The 22198-nt window shown below is 41.4% G+C and overlaps 1 protein-coding gene across 2 annotated transcripts in view; it reads right to left on the bottom strand.

Moving 5' to 3' along the window:
• nav2a (neuron navigator 2a) overlaps window positions 1–22198 on the bottom strand; it is a 66119-nt gene that overhangs the window by 17163 nt on the left and 26758 nt on the right. For both annotated transcript variants that reach the window (XM_058400867.1, XM_058400868.1), the window contains 13 exons: window positions 20215–20348; window positions 16842–17943; window positions 16658–16764; window positions 16456–16564; window positions 15305–15673; window positions 15034–15156; window positions 11019–11145; window positions 10626–10920; window positions 9772–10393; window positions 9122–9460; window positions 934–999; window positions 160–320; window positions 1–69 (listed from right to left, as the gene is read on the bottom strand). The exon at window positions 1–69 is cut by the window's left edge and continues 111 nt beyond it. In XM_058400867.1, coding sequence (XP_058256850.1) covers window positions 1–69; window positions 160–320; window positions 934–999; window positions 9122–9460; window positions 9772–10393; window positions 10626–10920; window positions 11019–11145; window positions 15034–15156; window positions 15305–15673; window positions 16456–16564; window positions 16658–16764; window positions 16842–17943; window positions 20215–20348 — 3623 coding nt within the window. The remainder of the gene's footprint in view (window positions 70–159; window positions 321–933; window positions 1000–9121; window positions 9461–9771; window positions 10394–10625; window positions 10921–11018; window positions 11146–15033; window positions 15157–15304; window positions 15674–16455; window positions 16565–16657; window positions 16765–16841; window positions 17944–20214; window positions 20349–22198) is intronic.

Genomic DNA, 22198 nt, shown 5'->3' with positions numbered 1-22198 from the left:
CATCCTGATTGGTCAGACTGCTGTTGCGGAGACTCATGAGGCTGAGCTGAGCTGCTGTGGTAGGACTAGCTGCACACACACACACACACACAGTTATTTGGGTTATTTGATCAGAGTACGTCTGACTTATGTCAACAAACATAAAGTAGTCCAGTTTACCAAGCTGCCCGAAATTGAACCTCGTCCCAGACGGCGAGGTCACGCTGGAACCGGTAGAAAACGGCGAGTTACTGGCTGAGTCCTGCAATCCGCTGATGGAATGGGAGCGCAGCCAATCACGGGCCTCCTCTGGGCGGAGCTGCGGTGACGGGGTGTACCGGCTGGAAAACATCACAGGTCAACATTTCTGCCATAATAGACTCTCAGTAGTGTGTGTGTGTGTGAGATGTAAAAGCTGGTATTAAGTCTAATTATGCTGATTTACTCAAGATTTGCTCAACATCAGCATGCTAGAAGGAGAAAAACACACAACAGGAAGGGACATCATAAAGTGCTGGGACAGCTTGCGTTCACACACACACACACACACACACACACACACACACCATTAACATGCACAAATGCTTAATAAGCGTGGCACAACAGCAAAATAAAGCTGGCAATACTATTTCGAAAGCAGCCTCATCAACTCCTATTAAAAGAACAATGTGAAAAAATCCCCTTAATGAATTTCCCCTTTACGCTAATCAAACACGACGGATTATTATTGAATAATTTTCTACCTCTAAGAAGAAGCGCTTGAGTAATTCACTCACACACACACACACACAGAGTCTTACGCAAATGAAATCAAGAAGCCTTCACATTCGTAGAATTCAGCAAAGCATTTATGCAAAGTAACCACCAGGGGGCGCCAATAGATTAATGAACGCAAGGACAAACGGCAACACACAGGCGTTAGTCAGCAGCAGTTAAGCACACAAACACCGTTACCTGTCCTGCTTCCGAGGCAAGGTGTTGCGGCTGAATTTGGGACTAGCAGAAGGGGAAGAGAAAGGGCTAATAGAGGAAGTAGGGATTAAAAGAGAATATGAGAGAGAGAGAGAGAGAGGAAAAGAGAGAGGAAAAGAGAAACACTGACTCAATTTTCCAACCTGAACATCAGTAATGACTAATAACACACACACACAGACATCAACACACAGACATGTGCACAAACATCAACATACACACAAACACACATTAACATCATAGTACACACCCAAACATGAAAACACACTTTAACATGTACACATACATCAACATGTACACATACGCACATCAACACACAGAGTCTAACATCAATACACACACTAACATCAATAAACACAATAACACCAACACATACACACACATACGCACAACATCAACACACAGAGTCTAACATCAATACACACACTAACATCAATAAACACAATAACACCAACACATACACACACATACGCACAACATCAACACACAGAGTCTAACATCAATACACACACTAACATCAATAAACGCAATAACACCAACACATACACACACATACGCACAACATCAACACACAGAGTCTAACATCAATACACACACTAACATCAATAAACACAATAACACCAACACATACACACACATACGCACAACATCAACACACAGAGTCTAACATCAATACACACACTAACATCAATAAACACAATAACACCAACACATACACACACATACGCACATCAACACACAGAGTCTAACATCAATACACACACTAACATCAATAAACACAATAACACCAACACATACACACACATACGCACAACATCAACACACAGAGTCTAACATCAATACACACACTAACATCAATAAACACAATAACACCAACACATACACACACATACGCACAACATCAACACACAGAGTCTAACATCAATACACACACTAACATCAATAAACACAATAACACCAACACATACACACACATACGCACATCAACACACAGAGTCTAACATCAATACACACACTAACATCAATAAACACAATAACACCAACACATACACACACATACGCACAACATCAACACACAGAGTCTAACATCAATACACACACTAACATCAATAAACACAATAACACCAACACATACACACACATACGCACATCAACACACAGAGTCTAACATCAATACACACACTAACATCAATAAACACAATAACACCAACACATACACACATACGCACATCAACACACAGAGTCTAACATCAATACACACACTAACATCAATAAACACAATAACACCAACACATACACACACATACGCACAACATCAACACACAGAGTCTAACATCAATACACACACTAACATCAATAAACACAATAACACCAACACATACACACACATACGCACAACATCAACACACAGAGTCTAACATCAATACACACACTAACATCAATAAACACAATAACACCAACACATACACACATACGCACAACATCAACACACAGAGTCTAACATCAATACACACACTAACATCAATAAACACAATAACACCAACACATACACACACATACGCACATCAACACACAGAGTCTAACATCAATACACACACTAACATCAATAAACACAATAACACCAACACATACACACACATACGCACAACATCAACACACAGAGTCTAACATCAATACACACACTAACATCAATAAACACAATAACACCAACACATACACACACATACGCACATCAACACACAGAGTCTAACATCAATACACACACTAACATCAATAAACACAATAACACCAACACATACACACACATACGCACAACATCAACACACAGAGTCTAACATCAATACACACACTAACATTAATAAACACAATAACACCAACACATACACACACATACGCACATCAACACACAGAGTCTAACATCAATACACACACTAACATCAATAAACACAATAACACCAACACATACACACACATACGCACATCAACACACAGAGTCTAACATCAATACACACACTAACATCAATAAACACAATAACACCAACACATACACACACATACGCACATCAACACACAGAGTCTAACATCAATACACACACTAACATCAATAAACACAATAACACCAACACATACACACACATACGCACATCAACACACAGAGTCTAACATCAATACACACACTAACATCAATAAACACAATAACACCAACACATACACACACATACGCACATCAACACACAGAGTCTAACATCAATACACACACTAACATCAATAAACACAATAACACCAACACATACACACATACGCACATCAACACACAGAGTCTAACATCAATACACACACTAACATCAATAAACACAATAACACCAACACATACACACACATACGCACATCAACACACAGAGTCTAACATCAATACACACACTAACATCAATAAACACAATAACACCAACACATACACACACATACGCACAACATCAACACACAGAGTCTAACATCAATACACACACTAACATCAATAAACACAATAACACCAACACATACACACACATACGCACATCAACACACAGAGTCTAACATCAATACACACACTAACATCAATAAACACAATAACACCAACACATACACACACATACGCACAACATCAACACACAGAGTCTAACATCAATACACACACTAACATCAATAAACACAATAACACCAACACATACACACACATACGCACATCAACACACAGAGTCTAACATCAATACACACACTAACATCAATAAACACAATAACACCAACACATACACACACATACGCACATCAACACACAGAGTCTAACATCAATACACACACTAACATCAATAAACACAATAACACCAACACATACACACACATACGCACAACATCAACACACAGAGTCTAACATCAATACACACACTAACATCAATAAACACAATAACACCAACACATACACACACATACGCACATCAACACACAGAGTCTAACATCAATACACACACTAACATCAATAAACACAATAACACCAACACATACACACACATACGCACATCAACACACAGAGTCTAACATCAATACACACACTAACATCAATAAACACAATAACACCAACACATACACACACATACGCACAACATCAACACACAGAGTCTAACATCAATACACACACTAACATTAATAAACGCAATAACACCAACACATACACACACATACGCACATCAACACACAGAGTCTAACATCAATACACACACTAACATCAATAAACACAATAACACCAACACATACACACACATACGCACAACATCAACACACAGAGTCTAACATCAATACACACACTAACATCAATAAACACAATAACACCAACACATACACACACATACGCACATCAACACACAGAGTCTAACATCAATACACACACTAACATCAATAAACACAATAACACCAACACATACACACACATACGCACAACATCAACACACAGAGTCTAACATCAATACACACACTAACATTAATAAACGCAATAACACCAACACATACACACACATACGCACAACATCAACACACAGAGTCTAACATCAATACACACACTAACATCAATAAACACAATAACACCAACACATACACACACATACGCACAACATCAACACACAGAGTCTAACATCAATACACACACTAACATCAATAAACACAATAACACCAACACATACACACACATACGCACAACATCAACACACAGAGTCTAACATCAATACACACACTAACATTAATAAACGCAATAACACCAACACACACACACACACAAACATTAACACACACACTAACATCACACAGACACACATACACACAACATCAACACACAGAGTCTAACATCAATACACACACTAACATCAATAAACACAATAACACCAACACATACACACACATACGCACAACATCAACACACAGAGTCTAACATCAATACACACACTAACATTAATAAACACAATAACACCAACACATACACACACATACGCACAACATCAACACACAGAGTCTAACATCAATACACACACTAACATTAATAAACGCAATAACACCAACACACACACACACACAAACATTAACACACACACTAACATACACACAGACACACATACACACAACATCAACACACAGAGTCTAACATCAATACACACACTAACATCAATAAACACAATAACACCAACACATACACACACATACGCACAACATCAACACACAGAGTCTAACATCAATACACACACTAACATTAATAAACGCAATAACACCAACACACACACACACACAAACATTAATACACACACTAACATACACACAGACACACATACACACAACATCAACACACAGAGGCTAAGATCAATACACACACACATACTAACATCAATAAACACAATTACACCAACAGACACACACACAAACATCAAAACACACACTAACATCAACACACACACACACACACACAAACATTAATACACATACACCAACATACACACACACATCATTCTCAATACACACAGACGCACACACTTCCTGCTAAAACGATGTCAGTAAGTTGTATAACTTGGTTAAATCCATCTCCTTTCTCCTTATACTGTCCATATACTGTCAATATACTGTCAATATACTGTCCACATACTATCCACATACTGTCTATATACTATCCACATACTGTCCACATCCTGTCTATATACTATCCACATACTGTCCACATCCTGTCTATATACTATCCACATACTGTCTATATACTATCCACATACTGTCCACATACTGTCTATATACTATCCACATACTGTCTATATACTGTCCATATGCTGTCCACATACTGTCTATATATTGTCCATATACTGTCCACATACTGTCTATATATTGTCCATATTCTGTCCACATACTGTCTATATACTGTCCACATACTGTCTATATATTGTCCATATTCTGTCCACATACTGTCTATATACTGTCCACATACTGTCTATATATTGTCCATATTCTGTCCACATACTGTCTATATACTGTCCACATACTGTCTATATATTGTCCATATACTGTCCACATACTGTCTATATACTATCCACATACTGTCCACATACTGTCTATATACTATCCACATACTGTCCACATACTGTCTATATACTGTCTATATACTATCCACATACTGTCCACATCCACTATAAATGTCTATAAATTGTCCATATACTGTCCACATACTGTCTATATACTATCCACATACTGTCCACATCCTGTCTATATACTGTCAATATACTGTCCATATACTGTCTATATATTGTCCACATACTGTCTATATAATATCCACATACTGTTCATATACTGTCCATATACTGTCCATATACTGTCCATACACTGTCCATATACTGTCCACATACTGTCCATATACTGTCCATATACTGTCCATACACTGTCCATATACTATCCACATACTGTCCATATACTGTCCATACACTGTCCACATATTGTACATATACTGTCCACATACATGAATTAGAATCATGTCACTGATGACAGCTGGATGATAACGTGATTTTAAACGTGAGCTTGAATGTGATTCAATGTGATGAATGTGATGAATGTTCATTCTGAACATAGCCACGTCCCCGGTTAGAAAAGGGTGTGCAAACTTATGCAAACAACATTTTTCTAAAATGTTTCGGATTGTTTTGCACTTTCATATGTTGCAATTTCACACTGAGACTTGAAGAAGGTCGTGATTGAGTTTTTGAGATCACAAAAACCTGCCCTTTATGGAATAAAATCACTGTCAAAAATAATCGTGCGTAATTCAGATTTGTGTGTAATTCTGTGTTTTGTCCGAGTTGGATTCCAAATTCTCCGGCCACGACAGTTTACAGATACGAGATTTTGTGTGTTTGTTACAGTACAACTCTAAAATGTACGACTATGACAGTTTACAGACACGACGCTAGTTTTCACAACACCTCTGTTACACGGACGACATGTGAAATTACGCCCACGAATGTAGTGTGTTAAACCACTGTCAAAAATACGTCATTAAGGCCACATGCACAGGCATTACTATCCGAGGGAAGATGAATCGATTCGGTGCATGTGCCCCGCCACCGTTTTAAAACACTGGTGCTAAAATGCCAGATCAGCAGCCAAGTGCTCACTCATCTATGGAAGCCCGTTCCCGCCACTGAATAAAAAATAAAAAAGGTTATTGCGACTTTTTTTCTCAGAATTGTGAGATATAAACTCGTGTATAAACTTCTGTGCTTGCCTTGCATACTACCTGGCTGTACTTGTGCAAAAAAAGTGTCAATATCAGGGGCAATTCTAGAATTTTCATTTAAGGGGGGCTCAGCCCCCAATGAGGGTATAATAGTAAAAAATAAAAATTAAATAATTAAATAAATAAAATAAAGGTTTGACTAACAGGGTAGGATGGTAAACTTATTGCAGCATTCCACTGTATTGCATAGATGTGTATAACATTTGAGTACTGAACAAGCCAAATACGAGTCTTCCTGATCACACACACACAAACAGACACACACACACACACACTTGTCCTCTGATCCTCGCTCTAAAACGCTGTGGTCTGCGGATTGAAGAACGTGGTGAAAGACGGGAAAGAGCCGAAGAGCCGCCGTTGTCATATGAAATTTAAAGGGGAGGAGATCTGAGGAGATCTTTACTGAGGAGATCACCAATTTGTGTAGAGTTTATGGAGAATCACAGAATTTTAGGAGGGCTGAGTAGAAATGTTAAGGGGGCTAAAGCCCCCCTAAAAATGGCCTAGCGACACCCATGGTCAATATGCTTACTATAATTGTGAAAAATATAAATAACATTATTCCTCAATTTCTACTTTTGAGTTTATTGACAGGTTGGAAGTTACCCTATTAGGCCCAAATATGCTTTCTATGTTGTCTTACAGATGTCTGAATAACTTCTTAGTACACTGCATATTAAAGGGGTCATTAAATGCATTTCATATCTTTACATTATGGCCCCCAATTATTAGAGTCATTAACAGTCGCATACATAAAAAGTGCTGCTTCATCGCAGATGAATAATAGCAGACATTTGAAAGTGTTCCTGCCTACAAAGTAGAATTGTATATTAACTGATTAGATCAATATTTTATTCACAAATCTGCCATTGCATTATTATTCCGAAAGGTAGCAGTAAAAAAAATATGACATGACTGATGAAATGTTATCAGGGAAAATTATTCTCAAGTCAGTATACTGTAATATCTATCATCAGACAATGATTTATCATTCTTTTTTACTGGACCACAGCGGTTCTTCACTGGGGCTTGGCAGTACATCACCAGAACTCTCCATTGATTTGCATGTTAAGGGGCATGCAGAGGAAAATTGTTATATCATGAACGGGGTTATATCAAATTCTGGCATTTCAAAAAGGTCGCTAACACAAAATTTCTATTTCAAACTGAGATGTGAACTGTGCAACTGGCAATTCTGAGAAAATCAGTCGCAATAACCTTTTTTATTTTTTATTCAGTGGCGGGAACGGGCTTCCATAGATGAGTGAGCACTTGGCTGCTGATCTGGCATTTTAGCACCAGTGTTTTAAAACGGTGGCGGGGCACATGCACCGAATCGATTCATCTTCCCTCGGATAGTAATGCCTGTGCATGTGGCCTTAATGACGTATTTTTGACAGTGGTTTAACACACTACATTCGTGGGCGTAATTTCACATGTCGTCCGTGTAACAGAGGTGTTGTGAAAACTAGCGTCGTGTCTGTAAACTGTCATAGTCGTACATTTTAGAGTTGTACTGTAACAAACACACAAAATCTCGTATCTGTAAACTGTCGTGGCCGGAGAATTTGGAATCCAACTCGGACAAAACACAGAATTACACACAAATCTTCTGAATTACGCAAGATTATTTTTGACAGTGATTTTATTCCATACCCTTGATCCAAAAACCATCTCAGAGATCTCTGCTGCTCCCTTCCTCTCATCTACATTTCTGGCATACAGCTGATGCCCTTATCCAGAGCATCTTTAGTGCACTTGAGCAATTAAGGGTTAAGGGCCTTGCTCAGGGGCCCAGAACTGGCATTGAATTGAACTCACAACCTTCAATCAGTAGTCTTACGCCTTAACCACTAAACTTCCACATTATCTGACTCTCACCTCTCCGTCTTGGCGCTTCCGGTGCGAGTGATCGCCTGGTGGCTGCTGTCGCGCTGATTCCCGCTGCTGACTGACATGTCGATGGATTCAGTGCTGGTGTGCATACTGCTGACAGACGGGTGGCCCCATGTCCCGGTGCCCCCAGAGTAACCCGAACCGGGGCTGGATACCTGCTCGCTACCCCCTGCACCCACACTGCTGCCCGCTGAGGGGGAGTCCAGGAGCCCAGCAGAGGGCACAGAGTGGTGTCCCAATGTGGCATGAGGGTTTGAAATGACCACAGAGTTCTTCAGGTTCTCTGTGGTGGTGACCTGCTTAGCAGCTTTACCTCCGAAGAGTCTAAAGACAAACAGGACAACTTCAGAGATAAGTAGCATTCTGAAGAAGTGAATATCTCATAATTCAGTTATAATTCATTATAATATTATTAATATTGAAAGCAACGAATCATCATAATCATGATGTTACTCAGAAACATCACATTTAAATATTTTCCCTAAACTTTCCAGCTGAAATTCCCAAAAAATATAAATGTATTTAAGATATTTAAGCACAAGCACCACTATAGCCCACTAGGGGGCAGAAGCTGACGGAATGAAGACCACATGCTTTTATTACGTGGTGAGGACCAAATGTGTGTGTGTGTTTACCTGCGCAATGTGGGTGATGAAACTTCTGTATATTTACTCCCTTGTCTCGCTGTCTGAGGAATTGTCGAACTTGAGCCAACAACATTTGCTCTTAAGTTGTCCGTATCTGAGACTCCACCCTTCTCCTTGTCCGTCTGATTGGTTTTCACGCTGGGGACGGACTCTCGCGTCTTATTGGCCGGGATGGTCATACTGATGGCAGGGCCTCGGCCGCTCGATCCTGATTCGATGCTGCTGATGGACGCGCGGTTGTGGGAGGAGCGTGAAGGTCTTGGCAGGCTGCGGTACTGCAGAGTCGACCGGACGCCGGTCACTAGGCCGCCGTCCTCCTGAGTCACCATGGCGCACTCTGGTGTTGACCCTTTCAGACCAGATCTGACGCCACCCACCAGCAGAGCCGTGGATTTGGGGATTTTCCCCAGTGTGGCTGAGCCACTGATGACCGTGACTCTGCTGGATGTGCTAGAAGTCATCGCCGTGGCAGGGGGACCCGAGACGGACCCGGAGCTGGGTTTCTTAAAGCCGAAGGAAACGCGAGAAGGGGCGGAGTCACAGCTCTGGATGTTGTTAGCGTGGGGAGAAATGCGGCCTTTCTCTGACACTTTAGCATCGTCAGTTTTTGCTACAACAGACACAAAATCGTGTATATTCATCATTACAAGAAACAGTTGCATCATTTCTACTAACACACTGTGTCAGAAAGATGAGTTACTGAAGAATAGAATTTCACTCGTATTTTTATAACTTTTTGTTATGTGATATTGCCTGCTAGCTCCTCAGCTAATTAGTGACTAGTGATATAAAGACACACACACACACACACACACAGAGTAACGTAACTGAATCCCACGTACCGGTTCCGTGTGATTTCATCACGCCTGGTCCTGTGTTTTTGGTGCGTGGTGTCGTCACGCCGACCTGCGCACTCATGCCCCGCCTCCACGAGCCGGTCTGAGAGACGGCACCAGACCTCTTCCCGGATCCTCCCTTATCCGACTCATCTGATACGTCAGAAGGGTTTTGGCGCCATTTTACACCAGACTCCATTTTCACACCGCTGTCTGAACCAGCATCTGATTTCTGGACTTCATCACAGGACCAACTCGAGTGTCGCTCAACCACTGAATGTTTCTCAGCATCAGTCTGCGGCTAGACATGGGAGAAATGTGAAGAATGATTGTTTAACAGATATTGGATTACTTGTGTACATTGTGTGTGTGTGTGTGTGTGTGAGTGTGTGTGTTCACCTGGGTGTTCAGAGCTCTGCATGAGGCAGATGTGTGTGTGTATGAGCTGATGGAGGAGCTCGTGTTGATGTCATCAGTGTCGATCGTGTCACTAATCCCACTGCTGACAGAGCTGCTGTCATCCCAACTGAGAGAGAGAGAGAGAAAGAGAGAGAATAATAATAACAATTATTATAATAACAATATGGAGTTACATGTTCAGTGCTGTGCATGAGAGACATGTCTTTGCTGTAAGTGAAAGATAAAATTCTGCCTTTCATCAATCTATCCATCCATCCAAGCATCCGTCTGTCCGTCCATCCATCCATCCATCCACCCATGCATCTATTTATCCATCCATCTACCCATCCATGTATCCATCCATCCACCCATCCATACATCTATTTATCCATCCATCCATCCATTTATCCATCCATCCATCCATCCATTTATCCATCCATCCATCCATCCATGCATCTATTTATCTATCCATCCATGTATCCATCCATCCATCCATGCATCTATTTATCCATCCATCCATCCACCCATCCATCCATTTATCCATCCATCCATCCATCCATCCACCCATCCGTTCATCTGCAGCATTTATCCTACAGAGGCTTGCAGTGAACCCGGCGTCTATCTCAGGCCGCATAATGACAGATCTGAACTCCTCAGCTCGCTCTACAGTCATGCAAAATACATGAGATGGAAAAACTAAAGTAAAGTCTCTATCTATCAGTGACAGTAGCCAGTGATGAGAATCTTTGAGCTGAGGTGTGTGGAAGAGGAAGGAAAGCGCTTTCCACGGAGTGTGTTACGCCGCTCTACACAGCTCGAGAGGACACGTGTGGTCGTGTATCCTTCACTCTCCCGGGGTTGGTGGCTGTTGTGTGATTAGTGAGAGATTTCCAAAAAAATCCTTCATCACACAGGTTTGGCTTCATTCAGCTTCAGCTAGTGCGCTAATGATGAACTCTAGAGTGTGTGTGCAAGAGGAAAATCCTTGTATCAGAATGAATGGGTTTATAAAGCCACAAAACACACACACACACACACTCTAGCTCACTCATCTCAAACGTCACTTCTGACATCAGACATGGATAAAAAACACACAACAAATCACCTGTCTCTCTCTCTCTCTCTCTCTCTCTCACACACACACACACACACACACAGACCCATACGCACATACACAAGTTTTAAAATACACAGTTTATCAGTTTAGTACGAACATCTAGAAGTTACACATACACACATGCACACACACACACACACACATACGGAATTTTATTTAAATAGACAGATTATCAGTTTAGTACAAACTTCTAGAAGTTACACAAAATTGACCTACACACACACACACACACACACACACACACACACGCACGCTACCTGTCCAAGGATCCCTGGTTGCCGTGGATACCGGGAACTGGAATCACAGTGAGTGAGTGAATGGAATGTCGATGCTTCATGAGTTTAGTGCCGAAGTCTCTCCGTCTATTTTTGATTCCAGCCAGTATTCCCTCTTCCCTTCTTCCTTTTTCTCTCTACCCTCTACTCCTCCAGTCTCTTTTCTTTCTTCTTGCACTCACTCAATTCATCCATTCACTGCTCAAGTTTACCCCCCCCCCTCTCTCTCTCTCTGTCATGTGAAATTTGATCCTAGAGTGGAGTTAACCACTGAAGTGCTGGCTGCACACACACACACACACACACACACTCCTACGCACTCTCTCTCGCTCTCTCTTACTCTCTCTCTCTTACACACACACACACACACTCCTACGCACTCTCTCTCGCTCTCTCTTACACACACACACACACACTCCTACACTTTCACACTCTCTCTCTCTCTTACACACACACACACACACACACACTTTCTCTCTCTCTCTCTCTCTCTCACACACACATACACACACACACACTTTCTCTCTCTCTCTCTTTCTCTCTCTCTCTCTCACACACACATACACACACACACACATGCTCTCATCTCATTAGTCTTGGAGTTCAAAGAGTGACGTAGTAACACCATCAGCAGTAAAGTATTTTTAAATGAATGATACTGTATATATCTATATTATTATCATGCAACATACAGACCAGTCCACTTGTTACTTGTTGAGGTCAAAAATGATGTAACTCTCAGCTCAGAGGAAACTTCCCAAGTTTGCGAGGTAATGCGGCATTACACACCAACACACACACACACACACACACACAGACACACACACACACACATAGCCTAACCGTGTGGAGTGTGTAATGTTAATTAGAGATCAGTGTATCTTTCTGGAACACAGAGCTGTTATTACTGCCTCACTGAACATCCCGAGCTAAAACAGCACAACCACAGCACTCTCCATCTGCCTCTCTGCAGCTCTGTCCATCTCTCTCTCTCCACCACTATCTCTCTGTGCCAGTCTCTCCCACCCTCTACCTCTCCCTCTCTATTTCTGTCATATACACATTCACCATAAAGGCATAGTTTGTCTTTTCTATACACTACACATGGTGTTTTTTTTTCTTTTCCATATTTGTATTTCTGTGTGTGACGGGGAGCAAAGTGTTTATTTCAGGATTGAGGTTTCATGTCTAAATGCAGCTGTACTCTATGGGAGGGGACCACTGACACACACACACACACACACAAAGCAGAGGTTTTTTTCCTCATAGCATACAGTCTCTCCAATCAACTAACATCTGTTTCAGAAAACCTGCTCTGTCTCATCTTTGACCTCTATAAGGAAAAAATACAGTAGCCAGTCACCCAGGACATAGGTCATGTGCAGACACACACACACATATACTGTTATCTTTCACTGTCTTAACTGCATTGGATTACCAACATGGACTAAACTGGTGAAATGGAAAAGTGATGACACCAGCAGATGTGTGTTTCCATGAGAGTGTGAGCTACCAGAACTTGTTTGAAGCTTCCACAGCTCCTGGATAAGAACCTGTTCTTCCAAACACGGTTAAAATGACAGACAAGGAATGTGAGGAAACCTCTCATATCAGCGCACATGCAAAACAAAACCAGATCCAATCAGAGTTTCAGCCTGGCATGAAATGTGATTACAGGCTGTGTGTGTGTGTGTGTATATATGTGTTTGTTGTGTGTGTGTATGCGTGTGTGTGGGAGACAGACAGACAGAATCTTCTCCCACCCCCATGGGTGTTTATAGTGTGGAGGTTAACCACAACATCCTGTGGAGAGGAAAAATGAAATGAACGAGAGCAAGAAAAAAGAGCAGGAAAAGACGGATCTCGTTCTTTCAGCCATCAGAGAGAATCACAGAGTCAGGCTCAGACAGACGGGTCACCCCGGGGGCTGGGTGGGTGTTAGTGGGGGTGGGAGCAGCCATGTATTCGTGTCAGTAATTGAACAGCTGGACGGATTTCCTGAAGACACTCATTTATCTCCTACACACATGCTCCGTTTTCTGCTATTTCATTTATCTTCATTGTGTTTTACTCAAACACACACAACCATTCAGAACACACCATATTGTTCTCAGCCAATCAGAACGCAGCATACTGTTCTCAACTAATCAGAACACAATGTACTGATCTCAGCCAATCAGAACAGACCATACTGATCTAAACCAATCAGAATATAATGTACTATTCCTAGCCAATCAGAAGACAATGAACTGTTCTTAGCCATTCAGAACACAATAAACTGCCCGTAGCCAATCAGAACACAATGAACTGCTCTTAGCCAATCAGAACACAATGTACTGTTCTTAGCCAATCAGAACACAATGTACTGTTCTCAACCAATCAGAACACAATGTACTGTTCTTAGCCAATCAGAACACAGTGAACTGCTCATAGCCAATCAGAACACAATGTACTGTTCTTAGCCAAACAGAACACATTGTAACACTCTAAACCAATCAGAACAGGCCATAGTGATCTCACCCAATCAGAACACACTGTACTGTTCTTAGCCAACACAGCCATGTACAGTAGACAGTGATAAAGTGTGATGATGATGATGATGATGATGATGATGATGGAGTACCTGTCTGCATCTCCTTGACCAGTCGATACGTGTTTCTGCAAAGTTTCTCGCATCAGTGCCAGTCCATCTGGGAACCGGTTCATACGGCGAGTGTATAAACTCAACCCACCATCAGTCAGGTAGCTGAGAGACAGACAGAGAGAGAGAGAGAGAGAGAGAGAGAGAGAGAGAAAGAGATATTACTGAGTACGTATCTTGTATCACTGAGTGAAAGATATATATGATATAAGTCTCACCAGTGCATAATGGATGTATGAGACTGGAGACTCACCCACTGCTGAGCTCATCAGTATGTGCATTCTTGGCCAGCACGTCTCCGTCGCTCACGTAGCCACTGACGTCCAGCTCGAGTTCCTCTCCTCCACGCTCTCCCAGCTCAAGCCCACAGACAGCGCTGCTGCGTGCTGCTAGCTGCCTACGCAGAGGAGCAGAGTAAAGGTAGCGTGTGTGACCCAGGGCAGCCCCACCCACGCCCCCATGGGCCGGATAACCGTTTCCTGGGGACGGGGCGTCGCCTGCCTGCAGCCGCGGGCTGGACGGACCGAGCCGATTGGTCCACGATAGCGGCGCTGCACGAGATGACCGAAAAGCACGAGGGTTCATTTCCATAGTAACACCACTATCAAACGTTTCCAGAGCACTGAAGAAGACAAAAGAGCATAGTTTAGATTTAACATAAAATTGTGTGTATTAATACTGCAAAAATAACTGAAGTGATCTAAACACAGCTGATTTCAGGTCATCACTGCAATCAGCAATAGATATTATTAATACATTACTGCCCCCTACTGGATATTTTATGAACATCCATCCATCCATCCATCCATCCATCCATGCATCCATTTATCCATCTATCCATCCATCCATCTATTCATCCATCCATCTATCCATCCATGCATCTATCTATCTATCTATCTATCTATCTATCTATCTATCTATCTATCTATCTATCTATCTATCTATCTATCCATCCATCCATCCATCCACCCATCCATCCACCATCTATCCATCCATCCATTTTATGCAGTGTTTATCAATATTATTAATACATTACTGTATTAATGCCCCTACTGGATGTTTTATGAACTGCAATAACAATCATATAAATATTATTTATTTTAATATTTTAAATATGCACTCATCTGGAATGTGTACTGTTTATTCTATAGGCTGCTTAAACACTTCAGAATTTAGTCCATTTGACTCAAACCCTAGTGCAGGGTCCGGTTTGTCCTGTGCTGTTGAGAACACAGCCATCACTCGAGTACAGACCAATTCAACTCTAGTGTTGTCTTGACTGCACTGAAAAATTGATTCTAATTGAAATATAAATCAATCCTGTCGTGTACTCTGGGTTGGTCAAAACACAGACAAATGCTTCCTGTGTGTTTCTAAATAAAAAAAATACATCTCTGCCATTACCTGTGTGTGACCTGTGTCCCCCGTAAGCTGGACATGGTTTCTTCCAGGTTCTGTCGAAGGTCTGCAATGTTTCTGACTGTTCTCAGTCTCCTAGTCTCAGGATCTTCACCTGATCAACACCAATCAGAGCCGATAATATTAATAATAATCTTGACTTTCTGTCTGTCTGTTAATAATAATCCGTTTTACCCATCATACCCACCTGATAAATCTTCCGTGGACGTCTGGTTGGTTTTGCTGAAGCTAACCGACTCTCCAGTGCGTCCCGGGGAGCCAGTTTCTGTGGTGTCATCCCCATCTGTCTGGGATCTGAAAAGAAAAAAGATTGTTTGTTTGTGTGTGTGTGTGTGTGTGTATGTATGGTGTTCCTGTAGTGATGGTCTTACTTGTACATGAACGGTGCTACAGTGGCTGTGTTTGGGTGGCTGTACTGCTGCTGAGGCTGAGGAAGCTGCACACTAACTGTGTTGCTAGCGGTGGATTGGGTAGTTCCTCCATTTCCTACTGAGGTTACGCTGTGATTCTGATGACCTTTGCCCTCTGTAGACGCCAGACTGGAAGAGGAAGAAGAGGGACGGCTGTCTCCATGGAAACCGACTCCACTGCTTAGCCTCATGCTACGTGGTCTTTCGTTGTCTTTGCCATTCAGCGGCACTCCTGAGCTCTTAGCTGTGCCTTTACTTCCTGGTTTAGGGATTCCGCTATGCATAGAGGGGGCGCTGTCTTTCTTGCCGCTGGTTTTGCCTCCTTTGGGAATGAGGCTAGCAATTTTTGAGGTCCGTTTAGGCTCAGCAGCTGCGATGCTAACCTCACTTCTGGTAGTCACGTCCTCTGTGGTTACAGCGTCTTTACTCGCTGACTTCTCAAAAGTGAACATTCTTTTCGAGGTCTCCTTTCCTCTCTCTTTGTCCTTCTCTTTCTCCTTAACCCGCTCTTTCTCTTTGTCGCTGTCCTTCTCTTTGTCGGCACCCTTCACTGAGCCCTTTTTAGCCGTGAGTGCTCGACTAAAGGTGCGCTGTGCAATGCCTTTCAGTGCCATCTTTGGGCTGCTGCTTGTCAACGCATAGCCGTTAGCTTCCTCCGCAGGCTCGGTAGCTTCTACCTTCTCTAACATGAGCGACATTTGTGCAGCGCCCTCTGGAGGTGTCGAGGATTTCGAGCCACTTTTACTGTTGAACAGTTTCAGTTTTTCCAACATGGACTTCTGAGGCAGGGATTTCGGAGGCGGGTCAGTGGGAGGATTCTGTTTGGAAGGAACTTCCCCTTTAACTGGGGAAACAGTGGAGGTAGACATGTTTTTGGCGCTCAGAGATTTGCTCCTCCAGGGTTTGCTGCTCGAGTTGGGCTGAGGGATGGCCGAACTGGAAGTGGCAGAGGATGCGGAAGAGGAAGACGGCACAGTGCTGGTGGCGGCAGACGTGGTTGCCAATGACGATGGAGCGTGCTCGGTCATGCTCGGAGGCTGGAAGGCAATGGCGTCTGATGATTCTGTAAGAAAGATTTAAATAGACTTTGTTCATTCGTTACTATGTAGCTAAGCACCATGCACACAGACATTCGCTCAACAACGAGGGACAATTTGATTAGCCACGCCTCCTTTCTGCATGTGGGAGGAAACCTGATAACCCACTGGAAACCCACACGTTCCTCAGGATCAAACTAGAGGTGTGAGACTGTAGTGCTGTCTCTGTGCCATATCTGAGATGATGGAGACAAACTCTCAATGTTGAGTCTGAGAGTGAATTATGGTCTTGTTTATTAAAAGGAAGAATCACAGGGCCACAGAGAAAGCCAGAAAGAATTAAAAAAGGTTTCAAACCCAAAATACAGACATTAATAAGATTCATTATTAAGATGAATTGGATTGGATAAGGATTGAACATTTATAATAGAAAGTAAAGCAGGAGACAGAACTGCAGGAACTGAAAGAATTCTTTTCAACATATGTTTTTTGAGCTTTGTATTTTTCAGAGGCTGATTATGAACACACTGACCCAAACCTAGCAGGTCAGAATTAACATTATAATCAAACTAGTAATGAGTGCTAGAACACTAAACTCACATCCAGCCGATAGAGAATAATATTAATAATGTGACGTGATTAAACTGGCAATTTATCAATTTAATTCAGTTTAACCTCTTAACACTGTGTGTGTGTGTGTGTGTGTGTGAGAGAGAGAGAGAGAGAGAGAGAGAGAGAGAGAGAGAATGAAAGTATTCCTTATTACTCACCCCGAAGAATGAAACAATTCAAAATCCAGAAAATTCAGATAATTTTTTTTTTTTTTTAAACTCAGTAGAAGTGTTTCTAGAAAGACCGACTCGCTCTCTACACCTCACTAACACTCACACTGCCTCTTAGAAACCCCCCACCCCCAGGTTACAATCTGTATGCATGTCTGTCTGTCTGTCTGCATCTCTCTCTCTCTCTCTCTCTCTCAGTTACAGTTAGATCACAGTTACAGTTAGAAGTGCATGAAGAAGCTCATTTTAAATTCTGATTCCCTTTTTCAGCATGAACATCAATCAAATGCACAAAATCCACAAAGACCAAATGATCTTTAAAGTAATGACTGAACAGAGTCTGTATATTACACATATTAATTTTAATATTAATAATATTAAAACATGAAGAAGAAAGAGAAGAAGAAGAAACAAAAAGAAAAAGAAGTGTCCTTAGTGTGAGAAAACACACACACACACACACTAAAAAGTGGAATAGTAAGCCTAAGTGAATGAAAAGATAAAATGGGTAATTTTATAATAATATTCCCTAAATTTCAACTTCACAATACTGAATGTGTGTTTGTGTGTGTGTGTGTGTGTGTGTGTGTGTGCACCTCCTTGCTCCAGTTTCGCATCAGCATCCAAAAACAAAGCAGCTATTAGGAAGTGATTAAGGCCCAATTAGCCACATGGAAAATGGGTCAGACCACTAATGACTTCCAATAGGGGGGAAAGACTGGGACGGAGGGACGGAGAGAGAGAGATAAAGTGACAGAACTCTTATTTCTGGTTAGAGAGATAGCAGCATTTAGCAAACAGAGAACTAAGACACACATCCGTCTGCTTTTTTTATTATTTGACCCTTAAACTTAAGCTGTGTCTGAGATAGAATATTTCTTTCCCTCTTGCCGAAGGGCCTTGATTCATTTCAAGTCATTAACACGGCGCAGCTCTAGAACTTCCTGCTATTTATAATCCAGCAGACGATCTTTCTGATCATTATCAAACAAAGACCACAGACTGAGTTAAATCCACAGCGTTGAGCACTAATACAGTGAGTTTAACAGAATAAGTGTACAGAATTTTATAGGACAGGAAGCTAGACGTAAAGCTAGACTGCATACGAAAACCGTCAGTTAAATAAAAATTTTTTAAAAATTTAGGTGAGGTGAGACAATAGACACTTAACAACAGATCACTGCTTTTCAGGAAAACTACTTAGTGCTACTTATTATTATCCCAAGGTTTGGGATGTAGCCGAGAATTCTCTGTAACTGTGCACAGGGGACTGGGGAAGATCGTAACCCACTTTACAAAATGTTCTTCCATAAGTAGCTTGTATGTGTGTGTGTGTGTGTGTGTGTGTCCTCCTTTTGTCTTTAGTTTCAGCAGAAACTGACAAAGCAGTATATTGAAGCACCGCTTTCCAGGCTCAAGTAGGTTAGTGCACACACACAAACACACACACACACAAACTCTCTCTCTCTCTCTCTCCTTCTCTTTCTTCAGTGATGCTGGTGTATGGTGTAGTACCTCTGGTCTGCGTAGCTGCAGGTTTGATTTTTTCACTGAACGTCTGGCTGCGTCTGTTCCCTGCTGAGCTGAGTGACCCTCGAGACGACGACTCAACACACACACCAGAAACTCTTGGTGTAGGGCCAGGAAGTCTAAATGACAGGTAAAGAGAATAGAAGCCCAAAGGTTTTAGTGAATTTAAGGTCAATACATTCTAAAGGTAAAGTTTTTCCAGTCAGACATGTCAAATCCAAAGACATTAACACATTCATGACAATTCAGATTAGTAAACTGGTATTAGTGCTCATGTATACAGACAGATGACAAATGGAAAGGAAATCCAGGTGGCTTTGCTATGATGTGGGAGGCATTTATTTTGCTGCCCTCTTCCCCACAGAGATAAGGGTTACTGCAAATTAATACACAGTTATTATGATTGATCACTGATGACCGTATGATGAATCATTTCTATCCTGATGGCAGTCTTCCAGGATGACCCTGCACCTGTCCACAGGGGCTCAATAAATGATTGGGTGAGGTTGAAAATGGTGTAAATGGCCTTCACAGTCACTAGATTTAATACTGTGTAGTAATATTGGGATACAATAACAATAGGATTGTGTATAGTGGCAATAGAGAGTAGCAGGTATTGTGTATAGTGGATATAGATACAGAAGCAGGTACTGTGTACAGTGGATATAGGTACAGTAGCAGGTATTGTGTACAGTGGATATAGATACAGAAGCAGGTACTGTGTATAGTGGCTATAGACAGAAGAAGGTATTGTGTATAGTGGATATAGGTACAGTAACAGGTATTGTGTATAGTGGATATAGAGAGAAGCAGGTATTGTGTATAGTGGCTATAGACAGAAGAAGGTATTGTGTATAGTGGATATAAGATACAGAAGCAGGTTCTGTGTATAGTGGATATAGAGAGAAGCAGGTATTGTGTATAGTGGCTATAGACAGAAGAAGGTATTGTGTATAGTGGATATAGATACAGAAGCAGGTACTGTGTATAGTGGCTATAGACAGAAGAAGGTATTGTGTATAGTGGATATAGGTACAGTAACAGGTATTGTGTATAGTGGATATAGAGAGAAGCAGGTATTGTGTATAGTGGCTATAGACAGAAGAAGGTATTGTGTATAGTGGATATAGATACAGAAGCAGGTTCTGTGTATAGTGGATATAGAGAGAAGCAGGTATTGTGTATAGTGGCTATAGACAGAAGAAGGTATTGTGTATAGTGGATATAGATACAGAAGCAGGTACTGTGTATAGTGGCTATAGACAGAAGAAGGTATTGTGTATAGTGGATATAGGTACAGTAACAGGTATTGTGTATAGTGGATATAGAGAGAAGCAGGTATTGTGTATAGTGGCTATAGACAGAAGAAGGTATTGTGTATAGTGGATATAGATACAGAAGCAGGTTCTGTGTATAGTGGATATAGAGAGAAGCAGGTATTGTGTATAGTGGCTATAGACAGTAACAGGTATTGTGTATAGTGGATATAGAGAGAAGCAGGTACTGTGTATAGTGGGTATAGACAGAAGAAGGTATTGTGTATAGTGGATATAGAGAGAAGCAGGTACTGTGTATAGTGGCTATAGACAGAAGAAGGTATTGTGTATAGTGGATATAGAGAGAAGCAGGTACTGTGTATAGTGGCTATAGACAGAAGAAGGTATTGTGTATAGTGGATATAGAGAGAAGCAGGTATTGTGTATAGTGGATATAGACAGAAGAAGGTATTGTGTATAGTGGATATAGAGAGAAGAAGGTATTGTGTATAGTGGCTATAGACAGAAGAAGGTATTGTGTATAGTGGATATAGATACAGAAGCAGGTACTGTGTATAGTGGCTATAGACAGAAGAAGGTATTGTGTATAGTGGATATAGGTACAGTAACAGGTATTGTGTATAGTTGATATAGAGAGAAGCAGGTACTGTGTATAGTGGGTATAGACAGAAGAAGGTATTGTGTATAGTGGA

This window comes from Hemibagrus wyckioides, linkage group LG10 (genome assembly GCF_019097595.1).
Source record: "Hemibagrus wyckioides isolate EC202008001 linkage group LG10, SWU_Hwy_1.0, whole genome shotgun sequence".
NCBI lineage: Eukaryota > Metazoa > Chordata > Actinopteri > Siluriformes > Bagridae > Hemibagrus > Hemibagrus wyckioides.
Note: the sequence above shows the minus strand (reverse complement) of the source record. Positions and strands in the feature narration are given on the sequence as shown.